The sequence below is a fragment of the Neofelis nebulosa genome, chromosome 11 (genome assembly GCF_028018385.1).
Source record: "Neofelis nebulosa isolate mNeoNeb1 chromosome 11, mNeoNeb1.pri, whole genome shotgun sequence".
In the NCBI taxonomy this organism is placed as follows: domain Eukaryota; kingdom Metazoa; phylum Chordata; class Mammalia; order Carnivora; family Felidae; genus Neofelis; species Neofelis nebulosa.
Genome location: NC_080792.1, coordinates 25,113,743 through 25,133,861, shown reverse-complemented (window position 1 = coordinate 25,133,861; position 20,119 = coordinate 25,113,743). Strand labels below are relative to the sequence as shown.

Sequence of the window (20,119 nt, the reverse complement as noted above, 5' to 3'; positions counted from 1 at the left end):
GGGCTCTGTGCTGATAGCTCAGAGCCTGGAGCCTGCTTCTGATTCTGTGTCTCCCCCTCTCTGCCCCTCCCCTGCCGGCACTCTGTCTCTTTCTCTCTCACAAATAAATAAACATTAAAAAAAAAAAAAAAAAAAAAAGGAAAAGAAAAAGATTCAGTAACTTGGAACACAGGTAAAAACAAATTATCCAACCGGAAGAACAGGAAAAATAACAAAGGGTCAGAACCTCAAAGTCTGACAAGGTCTGATAGGGGAACCAAGTCTGATAAAGGAACAAAGCAATTCAATGGATTAAGGGGTAGTCTTTTCAGCAAATGGCGCTGGAACTGTCACAGAACCAGGCTGGATCACTGTCAGAAAAAACAAGCGGCACTCGGAGATCTTGGTGGATCGGAGTTTTATTTTACATCGGCAGGCTCAGAGGAGATCCTTCTCCAGAGATCTGAGTCCTGAGCACAAGCATGGGGGACAATTTATTGTCTGTTACAACCGCATTCCGCATTTGTAGTATTTGGTGCGTGGCAAGCAGGGCAGGAAGAACCTGGAAGAGTCTCTAAGCTAGGAACTAGAACTTATGTTAGTCCTGTGGGCCATCTTATGGTGTATAATTTTACTTATTTTCTCAACAGAACTGGACACCCACGTGCAAACAAAACAAAGCAAAACAAAACCAGACACAGCCTTAAACTTTTCATAAAAACTAACTCAAAACGGATCACAGACTCGGGGCGTCTGAGTGGCTTAGTCTGTTAAGCATCCATGTCTTGGTTTTGGCTCAGGTCATGATCTCACGGTTCGTGGGATTGAGCCCTGCATCAGGCTCTGCGTCCCCTCCTCTGCTTGTGTGTGCATATGTGCGTGCTCTCTCTCAACATGAATAAACATTTTTAAAAACGGACCATAGACTTAAATGTAGAATGAAAAACTATAACACTTCTAGAAGAGAATACTGGATAAAATCTAGGTGCCTTCAGGCTTGGTGATAACTTTTAATGTTATTCTTTATTTTGAGACTGAGAGAGAGCGCATGTGCGCATGCGTGTGCAAGCAAGCCCTTGGGAGAGGAACAGAGAGACAGGGAGAGAGAGAATCCCAAGCAAACTTTGCTCTCCAGGCTCCAACGGGGGCTTGATTTCATGACCCGTGACATCATGCCCTGAGCCGAAATCAAGTGCCAGAGGCTTAACCCACTGAGCCACCCCGGTGCCCCAATAACTTTTTAAATACAACACCGAAAGTCTGATTCATGAAAGAAAAATGTGATTAAGTTGAATGTCATTTAAGTTAAAAACGTTTGCTCTTCGAAAGACACGTTAAAGAAAAATGACAAGAACAAGCTACAAACTGGGAGCGAATATTTACAAGACACTTATCTAATAAAGGACTGGTATCCAAAATACACAAATAAATCTTAAAATTCAACAACAGGAAAACCAACAACCCAATTAAAAAGTGGGCAAAAAATCTTTATAGATACCTCACCAAAGATGATATAAAGATAGCAAGTAGCCATATGAAAATATGCTGATCATATGTCATTAGGGACGTACAAATTAGAATAACAGTTGATACTGCTATAAAAGTATTAGAATGGCTAACATCCAAAACACTAACACCACCAAATGCTGGTGAGGATGCAGAACAAAAATTATTTCGTGCTGCCAGATGCAAAATACAGGCACTATGGAAGACATTTTGGCTGTTTCTTATAAAACAAAACATACTCCAGCCGTATTATCCAGCAATCACTGTTCCTCTGTATTTATACAAATGAGTTGAAGACTTCCGTCCACACAAAAACCTACACATGAATGTTCACAGCAGCTTTATTTATAACTGCCAAAACTTGTAAGAAACCAAGATGTTGTTCCGTAGGTGAATGGATGTGGCACATCCATACCACAGAATATTATTCAGCAATAAAAATAAATGAGCTATCAGATCATGAAAACACATGGAGGAAGCTTAAATGCACATTGGAAAGTGAGAGAAGCCAACCTAAAAGAGCTACATAATGTAGGATTTCAACCACATGACATCTGGCAAAGGCAAAGCTACAGAGATAGTGAAAAGGTCACTGGTTGCCAAAGGGCTTGCCAGGTGTGCTGATATGACAGCACGGGGGGTGCGGGGGGGGGGGTGCGGGGTGGGGGTGGAAAGCCACTAGAAGGCAAAGGATTAACTCCACCTTCCTTTCTGTCACCCTGTTAGGTAAATATTAATTCATATAACCAAATCAACTACAAAGAGCAATCAGAACAAACTAAGAACAACTGCTGCTAAAAGCACCCACTTGTTTCTGAAGTCATTTGGCAGCCATACTTAGGTGCCTAGAAGGGATACACAAACATTGCCAACAAAGCCAAATAGTGAGACAACTCTTCCTTGGGAGCAACCACCTACCAAGCACTGGGATGTGTGTTAAAAAACTGGGGGATTGGTTCTTCTTGTTCCTTAAAGTTAAAATTCCACTGACTGCGACCATTTGTTATAAGAAGGCAGTTTATATATATATATATATATATATATATATATATATATATATTTTTTTTTTTTTTTTTTTTTTTTAAAGTTAATAACCCTAGTATTTATGTACTCAGTGACTGCACTTTCCTGGAGTCAGTCAATCTAAAGTAATGGAAGGGAAAGGGAGCAAGCTGGTCTTCCAACAGAATACCACCACACATCTGGTGGAGCAGGTCACTGGGGCAGAAATGACCCTAAGAGACCATCAATTCCTCCCCATAAGCCTTCTCCACCCCGGACCAAGTCAGAGGCTGCGGCTCCTCCGCGATGCAATCCCCTGCCCTAGACCGCCGGGTGCTTAAGGCACCGCCCCAGTTCTCCTAACGGGGTGGGGCGGGGTCTACGCAAAGAACGGTATTGACCTTCAAGCTCAGAAGCTGGCAAATCTTGTCCTCAGCCCTCAGCTGGAAACTGCCCTGCTGTCGCTAGTGCCTTACAAGCACGTTTTCTCCTAGGCCCGACCAATCCCTTCTGGTTGAGCTTTTTAGCAAATCCCCTTGCCGCCGATAAGACCCTAGCGGCGCTCACCTCGGAGAAGGGCCATGGCGGCGAGCGAGACGCGGCGCAGAGTTCCCCGTCCAGCGACTCAGAGGGGCGCCCGCCCACACCCCAACTTAAGGACGTGAGGGCGGTGCCCCATGAAGCCACGCCCTCGTCCTTTCACTCTCTTCGCGGGTCCGGACGGCTGGCTGGCTGGCTGCGGCCTCTGCCTGGAGGGAGCTTATCTCCCTTTAGACAACACGCCACCCTCTTTGCGCATTAGCGTGGGAACCACAACTCTGCCAGCAGCCGGGCCTTGCAGCAAAGAGCGTCCCTTGCCAGCGCATCTCCCCCTCACATTTTTGCTTTTAAAGATTTTACCTCTAAAGCGAGAGGATGATTTGACTCTACCCTGTCCATCCTATCCCTGGCCCCTCTACTCGCCCCTGTAATTAATGTTCCCTTTCATCCCCCAGCAAATCGTCATCATCACTGGACCAGGTATCCCGACGCCGAGACAGCCACAAGGCGGAAGGGGCCAGAGGAATGGGGGGCGCTGGCCCGCGCTGGCCGGAAATTGGGGGGTGGGCAGGGCGTGGAGGACGGCACGAGCGGATTGGCTGGGGCTGGCTGGCTGGCTGCGGAGTGCGGCTGCGCGGACCGCTGGAGGCCTAGGCCCCTGGGTTTGAGAGAGACCCTGGGACTGGAAGCCAGTTGGCGGGCCGAGCAGGGTGGTGGGGTGGGGAGGTTGGCGTCCGAGGGAGTGTAGTGAGTGTCTTAGGGCAGGGACGCCCCGAGTCCCCGATATAGCCCCCGATGAGCTCGCAGTATTTTCCTTATATGATCAGGCCCCGTTGCTGGCGACGCCGCTAGCCCGGAGCCTGAAAAGATTATGAAAATGTGTCTGGCGAAGTGGGGCTGGGGACCGGGAGTCGGGAGATTAGGGGCAGCCGGTAGGCTGGAGATGAGGGAGCTTTAGGAAGGCCTCTGCCGCTGTAACTGTGAGCCCTGGTCGATGATGACGTGACCACTGCGCAATCTGAGTTCTAGGAACCAGGTGATGGAGTGTGTGCTGAGAGCTGACTGAGACCGGGGCGAACAGGACACCAGGCTGGCGGAGGCGCAGCCACAGGGCTCTGGGGTGGGCCAGGTTCCTATGCCTGGGAAGCTGCCGTGGGTTGCCTTGAGGTTTTCTGTGAACCCTCAGGGACCCCTCCCCTGCTTACGGGGAGAGGGGAGGGAGATACGGTCCAAGATCCCTAGGGGATGCCTGAAACTAAGTAGTACCAAGTCCTATATATACTATGTTTTTTTTTCCTATATGTACATACCTATGATAAAGTTTATAATTTAGGTACAGTAAGAGATTAACAATAGCACACAGCATACTGTAATAAAAGTTATCTGAATGTGGTCTTTATCTCTCAAAATATCTTGTGATAATGTGAGGTGATCAAATGTCTACCCGATGAAGTCAAGTGAGGTAAAGGACTAGACATTGTGACACAGCCTTAGGCTACCGTTGACCTTCTGACACCTTAGAAGGAGAATCATCTGCTTTGGGGACCCTGGTTGACCACAAGTGACTCTGGGTAACTGAAAATGGAGGAAAGTGAAATGGCAGATGAGAGGGTTAAGTTATACTCTTAAGTCCATGAACACTTGGCTCATGTCACGTTAGACATCAACATTTACAGCTTTGCTTAAGGCAGAGTTTCCATGTGGTCACATGTGCAAATCTTAAATTGGTTGAATTGTGCAAGTATATACCTTCTTGTAACCCAAACTGCCATCAGCTGTAAAACTAAAAAGACCCTCAGATTTATTCCTTTTCTCCTGTTACTTTAATTTGTGTGAATGCTGGAAATTGATAGTCGATTTAATACATAGGTACGTTCTGAGAGTTACTAACTTTAAAAAAAAAAGGCAAACTACTTTTTCACAACAAATGTATATAGTCAATAGAATTCTGACTGAGGTCAAAGCATCCCACCTGCTAGATGATATTTTACACCTGCATTTTCTGATGATTAACAGAGTTGTAATAAAAGCTACTATCTTTTGGATACTGTGTGCCCAGCATTGTGCCAGGCACTTACACTGTTTATAATTCTTATACCCAGGTGGTACAATAATTACATAAAATGGAATAATATACAATTTATACACATCGGACAAATTCTGAGGGTCATTCTACAACCCCAGGAGATAGATGTTTTGTTTTGTTTTTCTTTTTCATTTTATAAATGAAGAAGCCAAGGCCTCAAATCTAGAAAATTGCTGAATTAGAATTTTGAGCCCTGATCCTCAAATGCCCCAGGCCCGTATTGTCTTTGGCATTTACAGGATATAGAATAGAGGAGTAGGGTAGAAGAGAGGACGGGTATCATTAGCTAAGGTATATGTTGTACAAAATGAAAGGTGAATGTTAAGTGAATCTTCTTTAGAGGAAGAAATACAGTATTTGGGAAGAAATCCTGTTACTTTCAGTGTATGATGGCTCAGGTTCAGAAGGTTTATTTGCTTTTTTCTGCAGGGGAGGAGGTGTGGGTGAGATAAAGTGGTTTCAGGCAGGTGGAGAGGTGAGGCAATGAGTCAGTACTAGATATTTACCTTTTCTTGACCAGGGTTCCGACAGGAAACGATTTGAGTGACAATTTTTTAAATTTTCTCAAAGATGATACAGAGCAAGTACCATTGCAGAAGCACAGGAGTTAAGTTATTTCATTGCATATAGTGGAAACCTTGGGGCATTCAAACTTGATTTGGGTGTGACAGCTAGTAACCCAGTGTTAGTATTTTTTTGCCATTATAGTTCCCGTGTTCAAGGCTTATTTTTTCCTCTAGGGCTAATCATTGGTTCGGATGGTTTAGGCTGCAAATAACAGAAGACTTGACTTAAACTGTCTTACACAATAAAGTTTTCATTGTTTCACATAACAAGAAGCCTCCAAGCATTACTATGTCATCAAGCACTCAGGCTTTTAGTTGTTACAGCTGTAGGCATCATATCTGCACAAAACCATGTTCAAAGAGAGGAAGGTGAGTATTTACCATGTCTTTATCAAGAAGGGACATCCTTCTCTTCTGTTTCGTCCGCCAGAATTGGGTTGTTTGCCCATGCTGTAGTTGCAAAAGTGGCTGGAAAAACAGGTCTGTGTTTTTCAATTTCTATCTTGGAAAGCAGGCTCTGCCAGTAAGGATGAAAACTGGAAAAGGCTGTTGGGTAAGTGACCTTCAGTGTCAGGCACGAAGCCCTGTATTAGCGATTACACAGACTTTCATGCAACCTACACCCTCTCATATTGCATACTGACCTCTCTAAATTGCTATGATGAATTTGGATTTGTATAGCTTAGCCCATGAATGAGAAGTTGGAGCTCTGGCATTTTGCACTCCCTGTCAATCAAGAGTTCTGCTTCAGCAGTGTCCTCTGGTTAGACAAAAGGTACTGTGCAATTGCCCACATTTGTTACTGAATTCAGTGTCAACATTTATTTAAAATGGGTAAACAGGGTGCCTGGGTGGCTCAGTCAGTTGAGCGTCCGACTTCGGCTCAGGTCATGATCTCACGGTTTACAGATTCAAGCCCCACGTGGGGCTCTGTGCCGACAGCTTGGAGCTTGGAGCCTGCTTTGGATTCTGTGTCTCCCCCTCTCTCTCCCCCTCCTCCACTCACTCTCTGACTCAAAAATATACACATTAAACAACAACAACAAAAAAGAAATGTCACTAAAATCGATGGATCCTAAAACCCTTGGGTAAATGGTTTACATATATAAGAACCTGTAAATATATGTAAGGACATTTACATAGTCTCAGAGTATCATGAAGAGGAAAATGTACCCTCACAAAAGAGAAATCTTGGGAATATTACCACCTTAACCAAATGACAAAGCTTAACATCACCAATAATGGGAGAAGCTAACACCATACATCCCCTTGGAGCATTGGGGACACAACCTCACCTATGTGGGATCTCTCCAAAAAATGTCTGACTGGAATGTAATCCTAAGGAAACAATCAGATAAATCCAAATGAAGAGATGTTCTGCAAAGCAACTGACCTACCTAAAGTCTTCAAAAATATCGATGTTGTGGAAAAAAAAAAAAAAAAGGCTGGTATTAAAGGAACTAGGGATTAACAGTCAAATGCAATGTGGGATCTCTAATTGGAAACTGGGTTAAAAGCAACTACTCTAAAAAACAACAGCAACAACAAACCAAAAAACTCCAAAGCGAAACAAAACAAAACAAAAAAACCAAAAAAACCACAACTCAAAAGAACAGAATTGGGACATTTGGGAGGAACTTTAATATAAGTTATATGAGATAGTTGTATTGACATTACTTTTCCTGATGTTAATTTTATTGTAGAAATGTGGGAGATTGTCCTCTTTTCTTAGGAGCAGCTGTGGTGAAGAATAAGGATGTCTGCATTTTCCAGTGACTCAGAAAAAAAAAATGCATACAAATATACTGACAGAGAAAGAGAGGAAGCAAATATGGGAAAATATTACCAGTTAGGGAATCTAAATCAAGAGTGTATGGTTGTTTATTATTTTGTTTTTATAACTTTATTATAGGTTTTAACTTTCTCAATATAAGAATGCAAAAGGATCTTTCAAGTAAGCCCCAAAATTATCTGAAACAAATTATTTTCTAAAATATGTAGTCCTTTTCATGTTTAGCCATACAGCCAATATATATTACACTAAGTATGTATATCCAAATTAGTTATTTTATAATTTTTTTGGCCTAGACACGAAACCTCTCATGAGATGTAAAGTCTTAGACATTTAGCTTTCAGTATTTTTTTTTAATGTATTATTTCTGTACTTATTTTTGGGGAAAAACAAGTAGCTTAGTATAAAACTGGAAATCAGCCACTCTATTGTAAACCTGTAAATTCTAATATTAAGATTTAATTAAGATTTCATAAATATTAAGCCTCAGCCTTATCTCCCACATTTTCTGGATAATTTTCCTATACTTAAACATCCTATAATACTCAAAATTAATGGTAGCTTAAGCAGCAATGGCTTTAGTAGTTTCAGTAATGGAAACTAGGGAGAGCTGGTGAAGTCATTAGGAGATAGAAAAAATTTTCAAAATGAGCATATGAATTTGAATGAATGACAGAAGAGAGTTTGCTAATCTTCAGTAGTTTGGAATATTACATATGTGCTCACTGTTAATCTGCTTTGGTGACAACTTCAATTTTTGATCGTTAAAAAGGCAATTATTACCTCTGGTGTGGTTTTGCCTTCACAACAAATACCTACTCGTCAGAAAGTTCAAGTTACTAAACAAGCACATCAGAAATGAAACGTAGGGGCACCTGGGTGGCTCAGTCGGTTAAGCGTCAGACTTCAGCTCAGGTCATGATCTTGTGGTTCATGAGTTTGAGCCCCATGTTGGGCTCTGTGCTGACAGCTCGGAGGCTGGAGCCTGCTTCGGATTCTGTGTCTCCCTCTCTCTCTCTGCCCCTCCCCTGCTCCTGCTTGCTCTCATTCTCTCTCTCTCCCTCTCTCTCACTCATGAATAAATATTAAAAAAATTTTTTTTAATCTTTATTTATTTTTGAGAGAGAGAGAGAGCGTGAGCAGGGGAGGGACAGACAGAGAGGGAGACACAGAATCTGAAGCAGGCTCCAGGTTCTGAGCTGTCAGCACAGAGCCTGATGCAGGGCTCGAACTCATGGACCGCGAGATCATGACCTGAGCCGAAGTCGGACGCTTAACCGGCTGAGCCACTCAGGCGCCCCATGAATAAACATTTTTAAAAAATGAAATGTAGACCGAAATAGATGCCGATTTGCTGAACTTTCTCAAGTTTGCCGCAAATCTTGGTGTATTGTAATAACCTTAAGACATTGTCACAAACTGAGGTGAAGGATATATATCTGTGTTTTTCTCCTCCACGTGTTAAAGGTTATTTGCAGTGTCTACATCCTTACCAAGGCTTAGAATTACACTTAGTGATATAGCCATAGGCAAATGTCTATACTTCTTTGGTTCTAATTTTACTCTGCAAATTGCTCATGTTGGTGGATGGGGAGAAACACTATGTTGATGCCCTTCAGCCAGACTCCTCCTGGAACACACCCTTGTTTGAGCGGTTCTGTGCGGGCTTTGATACAGGCTGCAACAAGGGAGATCACTCAGCAGGGGCAGGGCTTAGGGGGTGGAGAGGCATCTCAGTGAGAGGGTATTAGGAGGTGGTTAGGTGATTTGGGGAGAGTCCAGAGAAGCAGGGCTTCACTCTGAGTTGGGTGCTGTCTGGAAGTAGGAACAAGTCTTTGGGTAATATAAGCCTATCCAGGAGGAGGCGGGTCTGAGCTGGACTAATGGCAGCTGGTGAAGTTGCATTCACTCCTGTTAGCTGGGAGAGGACAGGCGTGGCAGCATGTGATTTGCCAGTGGTCTTGTCTTCGTGCTTAGAACTACCAAGTGGTCTCGTGTTGTCTCACTTATTCAGAGAGCGACCCTGTCTGTTGTTTTGTGAGACTTGGTGTGAAGGGAGACACTGTAGGGCCCGTCCTCCTTCTCACGCCACCCAAGCCTCGCTCTAAGGGCAAGACCAGGTCCCGGATGTCGGGCTGCTTTTCTTTCTCAACTCTAAGTTGTTAGGTGTGTCCTGTATGAAATTTTGGCTCTTTGCAGACGGTTTTCGTGTTGAGGTCTTGATGGTAAGCCTAGACCTCTCTGGGTATGAGGTGAAAGCTGTCCTGAAGAGTTTATTCTTCCCTCAGCCACTCAGAAAAGAGGGGGAGCCCGTTCTCAGGTTGGAAGTTGGGTTTCAGAGGTAACTTTTTACTGACCAGTATTTGTGTGTCATGAAATACTTCATAGCGGTTCCTGGTGATGGGTGTTGAAGGGCACCATCCCCAGAGAAGCCTTATTTCTATACCTATGGGTGGGACTGTGATGTAGCTTTCAAAGATTTCCAGGGCGTTTTGGTGTGTGCTCCCGTAGGTAAGAAATGCACCCGTGCTTCTGTAGAAGTGTTGTTTCTGGGCTACGATGTTCCATTGGCCAATTTGTCTATCTGTGCCTTTTCCACACATCTTAATTACTGAAGTTTTATACTAAGTCTTGATGCTCGTCAGGAAAGTTTTCCCTTTCTCTGAAGGAAGGTTTTCCTTATCCCTGGGTCTTTGCATTTCTATGTCAATTTTCACCAAAAAACTGTTGCGATTTTTTGATTCTGTACATAGATCAACTTGGAGACAACTGACAACGCTTTTGTGGTATTGAGTCTTCCGATCTGTAAATATGATAGAATTTCTCCAGGTTGTCATTGTTTCACTTACATTATAAACTCCTCCACACAGATCTTATATTTTCCCACTATTTTTTAATGCCATGTGCAAAGTTATACAAAGGACTGAGTCACTCTCTGGGCTCTGTGCCCTGTACCATGGATCTACTGGTCTTCCTACACCAAACTACCTTGTTTGAATTCTGTAGCTTTAAAGTAATTGCTCAATTTTTCCCCCACATCCAACGCGTGGGCTGAAGCTTGCCAACCCCGTGTTTAAATGATCATGGTGCATGTTTGGACGTAGGGGGCCCTGGAATGAAGTTTCTCAAGCAGGCATTAAAAATAAACTTTTCAGCCAATAGATACCCACAGAGTTTTAAAGTTCATTTAGATGTGGCACACCACTTTATTCAAAAGTATTTATTTCCACAAATTTTTATCCACAGCTGAATATTACAGTGACTAATACAAGCATCTTTCTATAAACAAAGGTGTAGTTTACAGATTTTTCAAAATGAAAAAATATTTTTATCAGTAGTATTTCCTCTTACAATGTTAGATTCACCCCGGGATTGGAGGTGAACCCTTTACAGAGAAGCAGTCTTTCATCTAAACATCAGTTGCTGGCAAAATGTTATATCCAAATCTGGGTTATTCTGGTACAGTATCGTTTTAGAAAGTAGCTTAAATTCACTTCTGATTGCCTTTATTAGAATTAGAAATGTCTTTAGGAAAACCAATCTTTAGTATCTAATGACCTTTATAAGAAAAAAACCCAGTTCTATATTTGTCATTGGCATTAACCTCTAATTTTTCTACACCCCCTAATTCTCTAATTATGGCACCAACATGTACCAAAAAAGGAATTTTGGCTATTTGGCTCATGCAGCAAATTAACTGAGAAATTGACTGCAGAGAAATATTCTATGAGGATAAACTATGGGGTCCCGCCCCATGCTGCCACACTGTAGTAACCCTTTAGTCCCATAGGCAGGATAGAAGTGCTTCAATTCAGGGTATCCCTTGCTGCCTAGAATTAGGTCAAACGTATGAAAACAATTACATAGATGCAAAAGAAGGGGATTCTAATTTATTCACTATAATCTTAATGCATTAAAACTCTAAATAGTGGTGTATTGGTGGCAGCAGTATTAATTTTTTTCTAAGGGTTCCAAGTTCCTGGTTTGGTTTTGTTTTTATAAAAGCCTGAAAATTTCATGGTATAGGACAACCAAGGGAAGAAAGTCCTACTGAAAGGGGAAGAACAGTATTTTCCTTTGGGTCTACTCTGCTCTCCAGGTACCATACACCTCACCGCAGCTATGACGATCCAGGGAGAACACACGGAGGAGATCTGTTGTCAGCTCTGATTATTAATAGGTACATCATGCACATTACTACCAGTAAGCAGAGAGGCTCCCTCTTATACCTAAAACACAAACTGTCTATAAATATTTGATTCTTGGGTAATCTTTAAAATGCTGTTTCAAGAGACCAATCAAAACTCCACCATGATGTCGAATGTTAACATTCTTCCCACGGCAACACTTATTCCAGAGAAATAATTGGCGACTCAGTTATCTCAGTAACTGCCGAAGGCACATGGTGAGAGGGGTGTCGACTAAATTTTAAACAGTAAAAAATAAAGACAGCTATCTAGTGCACAGTTCAAACCTTGATGTTGAATTAAGTTACATTAAGTCATTGATTTCATGAAGGTGGATAATGTTTAACTTTAAAAACGCGAAAAATAAAAATGCTAATAAGTGATTCAAGTTTCTCTGACGATGCTCCTTCCAGTCTCCAAGTGTTAAATAGGGCCGATCAAAACATTAACCGATCACTGTGTTTCTTTATTGTCAGTGCTCTATAAAAGACCATTTGTTTTTAAAGCATACGTAAATTAAACATAGCTCCAGTGAAATCTCTCTCTCTTCTGGAAAAGAACTTAATCTGCCATTTCTTGGACTAAGTAGAGGACTATTCATAATGCCCCACCCCCGCCCTGCATTTAGTTGCCAAGCTTTTATTCAATGAGTCCTTGGCACCTAGTGATTACCCAGTGACAGCAGAGGTAGTGACCCATAGGGATAGAGAGGAGGAGGATGTACGACAGAATGTAAGGACAGTAAACCATTGCTTTTATGGAATCACTGCCCTTCAAACTCCTTAACACACTCTAAACAAAGCCATTTGGGGCTACCTTGAAGATTAAGGACAGTCCTTAAATGAGAGACTCCGTTTTAAACTAAAGTGCAGCAACAAGCAAATTATACTTAATAAACAACTTTAAAAGAGGTAGCCACAGACCTAGTAGGTTTAGACTGGCCTTCCAAAGTCTGTTGTGGGTGTCAGATGAACTTAAGTGTACTGGGCCGAGGGTCAGGCACGGCTCTGCAGATAGCTAAGAGGAGCCAGCCTGTTTACTGCGGAGGGGTCACGCTGGAGACACGGATTTGGACAGGATGGTCAAGAGTCTTCGCCCAGGTGCTGGGCCTTGTCCTACCCCAGCAGCCGCAAGAATGGCAGAGAAAGTGGAGGCGAAAGGGCACAGTATGCAGGACCCTTCAGGGCTTGGAGTATGTGATATTTCTGGCAGCCTTCCTAGTTGCCTGGCTGAGTAACAGGGTGTGTGTGTGGGGTGTGTGTGTGTGTGTGTGTGGGGGGGGTGGGGGATGTTCTACCTGCGGTTCACGGAGAAGTCTTATCTTCTCAGCGTAATAGGCTCTCCTTGGTTTTGCAGAACAGATGGTGTTTGGTCATGGGAACAGCATACTGTTAATCTACTAGAAATATGGAAAAAAATCATTAAAAAAAGTGGGCATGGAGAACTATGCAGGGTTTTCTAACCAATGCCTCCTTTGAAGAGGCAAGGGAAAAACCGATAAAAGCAACAAACAAAATCTGTACTATTTCACTGAATATTCTTTAATCCTTTTTTTCAAAGCAGAGATATTTCTGATGTTTATGTGTTAATTTAAAAAAAATATTGAAAATAACCTGAAAAGGGGACATAGGTTATTCTTACTCTTTAAAAAGAACACACACACACACACACACAAACCCAAAGAACTTGGGTAATAATAATCCCTGATTTTAAAAAGGTTTTTTTAAAAAGTTTTTTCAAATAATCCAGTTTTCAAGATGAAGTTTTTTTCCTTTACTATTTTGATCATCTGGAATTACAGTGAATTATATGATGCTCTTATTGGAAGTTTTATGGCATCAAGGGCATTGCAGGCTTTCATATGAACTTGTTTGGTTTTTAATCTGTAAATAAAACTTGGTTTTCTTTTCTAATATTTAGCTTATGCACATTTTCATTGGACTAGCATTAGAAGCAAAGAATATCTTTCCATCTTGCTCACATTTTAAGTTTGGGACCATAGCATTTGAAAAACAATTTTTTTTTAACATTTATTCATTTTTGAAAGTGTGTGAGTAGGGGAGGGGCAGAGAGGGAGACACAGAATCCGAAGCAGGCTCCAGGCTCTGAGCTGTCATCACAGGGCCTGATGCAGGGCTCGAACTCACAAACTGCGAGATCATAACCTGAGCAGAAGTTGGATGCTCAACCAAATGAGCCACCCAGGTGCCCCCTTGGGACCACAGCATTTTTAGCATTATTCCTTCATAAACCCAAGACTATGCAAAAAGGGTTTAAGCACATTAGGGACTGAGTCTTATAATTTGCTTTCCCAGTACTCGGAATGTTTCATTGGGAGGTCAGTTACACCACCGTCTCTGCATCACCAGGCATTCAAAATATTTTTGACAAACTTCTCACAAGGCCCCTGTATTTTTGTTCTCAGAACATCTCCCCACAAACTCATCTGCACCTGTGGTTTGTTGACCTGGAAAAATGTTATCCAGTATGCAACAGTATCAGGGTTATTAGTACCGTTATTTGTTAAAAGTCCTCTGAAGGCAATTTATGTGATTTACATATTTTTAATATTCTTTTACTTTGGGCATTCTCCAGTTATATGGAAAGATCAAAACTAGGCAGTTTCCATTTTACAGATTGGCACCTTTTATATGGCCATGGGGACTGCTTGGTGGCTGTAGATTATTATAATATGAACTCATTTAGACTGAAATCATATACTTAAAAAAACCTGTCCATATTTCAAGTGTTTTATTCTGAGTAGTAGGTACAAAAAATAATGACAGATGTGTCTTATTTCGTATAGTTCACTCTGTGCAGGTTCTCAGTCTCTGATGTGATCCACTTTTAAAGATTTAATAGATCCTTGAATTCACTTTACAGTATAGATTTCCTTCTTGCTCTCATTGGAAATGGAGCCAAAGGTGGGAAGGTGCCTTGTCAGACCTCATTGAGGAACTCCAGATTGAGATATGCTGGGATGTGGATGGAGTCCATGGTCAGAGAGGATGGGTTAAATGGAAACAACACCGGAAACATGTGCTTGAAGTCTAACAGCAGTTGCTGAGGGTCATTCCGCTCTTGTAGTTGTGCCTGTGGGGAAGAATGAGACCATGTAAAATACTTAAAACACCTAAAGATAGCCAGTTTAGGTGAACTCACCAGAGTGAATTAGCGTGTATCATGGAAATATTTAACACAATTAGGTTGGGCTTTGGGAAAACGTGGCCTCCCTGTCCCTGGGGTTATTTGGCAGGAGAGGAGCCCTGTTGTAGGCCTGTTGGAGAGATGACTTTAAGCTCTCCCCTAATGCTAGAATAGAAAAACTACATTTCAGGTGCAAATCATGTGGACAGGTACTGTAGTGAAGTGGTTAAGACCGTGGGCTCTGGAAACAGACAGCCTGAGCTCTGATCTGGTACCACCCTGGGCAAATTTCTGAACCTGTCTACACCTTAGTTTTCTCATCTGTAAACTGGAATGGGGAGAGTGACAGCATATAAAATGGCAGAGTGGGAAGCACTGGGGCTCAGTCCCTCCATTGAAGCAACCATTGAGCTGGAGAAAGCAATTGCTATCAACTCTCTTGGAACTCTGGAAACTGACTGGACACTTACAACGAGCAGGAGTATGCCTGATGAAGGGGGAGGCTGCTTATGTTCACTAAGAGAGCAGTATGTATGAACCAGCCACTATTCCCCAGTCTCCAGCCCCTTGCAGCTGTTGGGGGAGAAGCCCACACTCCTGGAGAAGCTGGCCAGTGTGGCAGGGCAGGCAGTGGAAGCTTGTCCTCCAAAAATTTGGGGTTGTGCACTTGTTGGTCTGGCATTCCCTGATGGACTGGCACAGATGCCTGCCTTGATTTTGGCTTCTTTTGGGATACGGTGGCTTCCCCCAGTGGCATCAATTGGAAGATTTAAGCCTCTTTCCTTTCCCTCTCTATTTGCAGCCAGACATTTTAGGAAAAGTATAATGACTGAAAGGAAACTTTTCAGTTTACTAAAGGGGTTCAACAGCAGACTTGGGCAGGCAGAAGAAATGATCAGTGAACTTGCAGATAAGGCAACTGAAACTATCCAGTTGGAAGAACAAATAGAAAAAAGATGAATAAAAGCGAACAGAACCTGAGGGACCCGTGGGACACCATAAAGCACACAACGTATATGTCACAATAGTCCAGAAAGAGAAAAGAGAAAGGGGAAGAAAATATCTGAAGAAATAATGGTCAAAAATGTCCCAAATCTGATGAAAGACACCCCTCTCTCTCCCCTCCAAGAAACTCAACAAACTCCAAGATAAAAAAAAAAAAAAAAAAAAAAAAAAAAAAAAAAGACCCAAGTGGGATCAAAAAGATTCACACTGAGACACATTAGAGTCAAATTATCAAAGCCCAACAACAAGGAGGGAATCTTGAAAGCAGCAAGAGAGAAAGGACTCCTGCATACAACAAGGTGTCCTCAAGGAAGATTATGAATGGATTTCTCATCAGAAACCATGGAGGTCAGAAGGGAGTCCTGAAAGAAACTGTTAACCAAAAACTCTACATCCAAAACCATCCCTCAACAATGAAGGGGAAATGGAGTCCTTTCCAGATAAACAAAAGCAGAAGAAACAAAAGAAAGTCCTACAGGCTGAAATAAAAGGGCACTGGACAGTAACTCAAAGCCACAGAAGAAATAAAGAACATAGGTAAATGTAAAAGCCAGCAGCGGACTTTTGGTTTGTAATTCCTTTTTCCTATACAGTTTATACAGATACAGAAAACAATGATAAATTTCTGTCAATGGGAACATATGTGGCCTGTGACAACAAAATAACGACAGAGGGACAGAGATGGGTAGCAGTGGAACTCGCGTACTCCTGAAACTGAGTTGGTATTATTTAAATTAGGTTGTTGTGGGGCGCCTGGGTGGCTCAGTCGGTTGGGCGTCCGACTTCAGCTCAGGTCACGATCTCACTGTCCGTGGGTTTGAGCCCCGCATCAGGCTCTGGGCTGACAGCTCAGAGCCTGGAGCCTGCTTCCGATTCTGTGTCTCCCTCTCTCTCTGCCCCTCCCCTGTTCATGCTCTGTCTCTCTCTGTCTCAAAAATAAAAAAACTTAAATTAGGTTGTTGAGAGTTTCAGATGTTAACTGTGATCAACAAGGTGACTACTAATAACTAAAAAAAATATATACAGAAAATGAAAGCAGGGAATCAAAATGGTATACTACGAAAACCACACACACACACACACACACACAGGCAGTCACGAGGAACATAAAATCTAGGCAGGCACACAGAATACCAGTAGCTGCATGTCAGATGTGATTACTGATAGAGCGCACATCGTGTTTAGTACATAGGATGGTGTCTGGCACTAGGTGAGTCCCGTGTTTGCTCTGATCTTTACATGTTCCTTTGTACCTTCTGCCTGTGCACATCCCATCGACCTCTGAACCGTGAACCCAGGTGCAACTGTACTTTTATAAACGCTGCTGAGACTGGTTCACTGAATGCTTCCAAGAGGAAAATCAACACAGCCTGAATCTGTAAAAACACAGGTCGTCTCCTACGAGCTTCAACTGTGAAAGCTTCCCCCCCCTTGTTAGGAAGCCACACCCATTGCCTCAGGTAGTGACAACACTTTGACATGTTGTAACTTTCTACAGGTTTCATTATTTCCCCGTTTTGGAGGAGGCTGAGGATGCTGATCTGCTAAACTCCCCCCGCATTCATTAGCACATCACATCTGACTAATGTTCCTAGCACCTCCGGTTTTCTAAAGCCTTCAAGCAGGGCTGAGGTCAGTAATAACGCAGTAGTGTTTGAAAAGTGTTGGGAAACAGGTTTCTAGAACAAAATCAGTGTGGGCATAGGATTGAGAGGGGATTCTATGGTGGCTGTGGAGCACATAAAGGTGTACCTACATGGACAATGAATGGAAAATGCTTTCAATTTCCAGCTGTCGATTTAATTTTTTTAATGTTTATTCATTTTTGAGAGGTGGGGGGAGGGAGGGAAGGGCAGAGAGAGAGAGGGGGAGACAAAATCCGAAGCTGGCTCCAGGCTCCGAGTTGTCAGCGCAGAGCCGGACACGGGGCTTGAACCCATGAACTGTGAGATCATGACCTGAACCGAAGTTGGACGCTTACCTGACTGAGCCACCCAGACACCCCCAAAACCGAAAATTTTTGATAGTATTGCCAGCTACTGAAATTGGTAGCTGAAGAAGACTCAGAACCTGACTTGGATCTTCAGAGGCCATCTGCTCGACCTCTGCTGCCTTTTGTCTGTGCCCTCAGTTCAAAGCCAAAGTCTGACATGGCCGTATTCTTTGACCTTTGGCCTGGCTACTCTCCTAAACAGTGCCTCTGTCAACAAGCAGTTCCAGCTCTCCCTCTGATGTGTGTGTCTTAGATATTTAAAGGCAAATAAGACTTCCTAAACTCATACTTTGGTTCGTGTAAATTATCATTGCCCCATAAAAATCAGCGCTGAGTCAGACAGCCCAGTAGCTTCTCTTCTGTCATCAAACTCTTCCTCTAATTTCAGTAGCTAACTACAGCTGTGTCCTAACTGGATCCTTTCCACATCAGTGTCCCTGCCTCTTGAAATAGCCGTGTAGGTCAAACCTCTGTCTGCTTTTCCCTGTGGTCTGCCTGTCACTACATTTTCTCTCCTGCCCTTGGAAGAACAACCTTCTATCTGACTTGGCTTCCCGCCCTTGACCTGCAGGCGTCTGTTCTCTACTTATACACAATGCTGGAGTTTGTTTATTTGCCATTGCTGACTTTCTCTATCCCTGGATCTCTACAATGAAATGCTGTAAGGTGCTCTGAATAGAACCCCAAGTATACGTCAAAGGGAATAGCTTCTTATACCCCATGTCTTCTCAAGGTTCTTCAGTGTCTTTGATAAACCCCGATTTTAATCCCCCTTTCCTGACTCCTCTGATCATTTGCCTCCATTTCTTTTTATCTGTGTTTCATATGTTGGTGTCACTTCACTAGCTAAAGAGGTTTAGAGCGTGAGAAAGTATTGTATCTCCTCAAGATGTTCCCCATTTATAACAACAGGAGAAACTATCACTGTTTTTGAGTCATCTGGATGTGATTCATTATGCAGATGCTATCAGCCACAGTCACACATAAAAATTAGGCATTCAGCTCAAATCCTCTATGGCTCAGCTTTAGGAAGCTCATCGTTAACAAAAAAAAAAAAAAAAAAAAAATCCCATAACCTCAAGACAGATTTAAATAATCATTTCCCTAATATATTTTCTCTCAAGTGTATTCCCAAGGGCAAATATTATAAGTCTTAGAGACAAGACTAGAGAGCTCAAATTGTTTTCTTAAAAAATATTTCTTAGTTCAGTTCATGGGTGGGGCAGATCTTCTGCTTACTTTGTTAATTCTATTTGGTGCTATAGTTCAGTGAAGTGACAGTGGCAAACAATACTTAGACTAGGTCTAAAATCTGAGCAGAGATGACAAAAGTTCAGTCTTGTGTGTGTGTGTGTATATCATATATATAAAGTTATTTATAGGTGATATGGTTAGTGTTTACCTAAAGGGAAAGCCTAAGAATGTAAGGTTCTTTGGCATAGAATATAACCAAAAATTTATTAATAAAGAGAAGGCTAAAACCTAAACTTTGATTTCCTTTAGTAGGTTTAGACCAAGATTTTATAAAATTGATGAAGATTTTTAAAACTCACCTGGATTGTTCGTATAAAGGCCACGGTTACCCGTTCTTCAAATTCATTCAGGGGAGTATAAAGGTTTAAAATTTTGACAATCTGTTGGAATTAAAACAAAAGCTTAGCACAGAGCTAGAGGAACAGAAGATGAACTTTTAATTTCAGAGAATATAGGACATCGGCACAAGAGCACAATCCCCTTTAGACAGGAGCCACAACTCGGAGCTAGAGCGACACCTGGGAGTCTTACACTTAATAAGCTACAGTCCATAGGTTTTGTTTGGTAGATCTGAACCCTCTTACTGGATTCCTGCCTCCTATATCCCCACCTGCCCCTCTAGTTCCTGCTTGTAAGATAAGGATTCTAGGAAAAGGTTGCCTGAAATCCTCAGTTGTTTTGGGGTGCCTGGGTGGCTTGGTTGGTTAAGCATCTGACTTCGGCTCAGGTCATGATCTCACGGCCCGTGAGTTCGAGCCCCGCGTCAGACTCTGTGCTGACAGCTCAGAGCCTGGAGCCTGTTTCAGATTCTGTGTCTCCCTCTCTCTCTGCTCCTCCCCTGTTCATGCTCTGTCTCTGTCTCAAAAATAAACAAACATTAAAAAAAAATTAAAAAAAAAAAAGAAATCCTCAGTTTTTTTTTTTTTTAAATCCACTGAAGCTCACTTTCCAGGTGAACCCCAGATTTTTAAAAAATGTTTTTATTGTTAAAGAGAGAAAGAGAATGCACACACATGGGGCAGGGGCAGAGAGAAGGGGAGACACAGGATCTGAAGCAAGCTC

The 20,119-nt window shown here is 42.5% G+C and overlaps 2 protein-coding genes and 2 non-coding genes across 6 annotated transcripts in view; 2 read left to right on the top strand and 2 right to left on the bottom strand.

Annotated features, from left to right (window-relative positions):
* ACAA2 (acetyl-CoA acyltransferase 2) overlaps nt 1-3,187 on the bottom strand; it is a 34,846-nt gene extending 31,659 nt beyond the window's left edge. Inside the window, exon 1 of the mRNA XM_058692143.1 lies at nt 3,055-3,187. Coding sequence (XP_058548126.1) covers nt 3,055-3,070 — 16 coding nt within the window. The 5' untranslated portion in view covers nt 3,071-3,187. The remainder of the gene's footprint in view (nt 1-3,054) is intronic.
* Nucleotides 3,188-3,795: 608 nt separating this feature from the next.
* LOC131490671 (small Cajal body-specific RNA 17) lies at nt 3,796-3,938 on the top strand. The gene has a single exon (XR_009251182.1). It is a non-coding gene; the product is annotated as a small Cajal body-specific RNA 17 (non-coding RNA).
* Nucleotides 3,939-4,015: 77 nt separating this feature from the next.
* Nucleotides 4,016-4,098, top strand: LOC131490666 (small Cajal body-specific RNA 18). The gene has a single exon (XR_009251178.1). It is a non-coding gene; the product is annotated as a small Cajal body-specific RNA 18 (non-coding RNA).
* Nucleotides 4,099-14,394: 10,296 nt separating this feature from the next.
* MYO5B (myosin VB) overlaps nt 14,395-20,119 on the bottom strand; it is a 340,033-nt gene continuing 334,308 nt past the window's right edge. For all 3 annotated transcript variants that reach the window (XM_058692140.1, XM_058692142.1, XM_058692141.1), the window contains 2 exons: nt 19,357-19,437; nt 14,395-14,751 (listed from right to left, as the gene is read on the bottom strand). In XM_058692140.1, the coding sequence (XP_058548123.1) occupies nt 14,599-14,751; nt 19,357-19,437 (234 nt within the window). In that variant the 3' untranslated portion in view covers nt 14,395-14,598. The remainder of the gene's footprint in view (nt 14,752-19,356; nt 19,438-20,119) is intronic.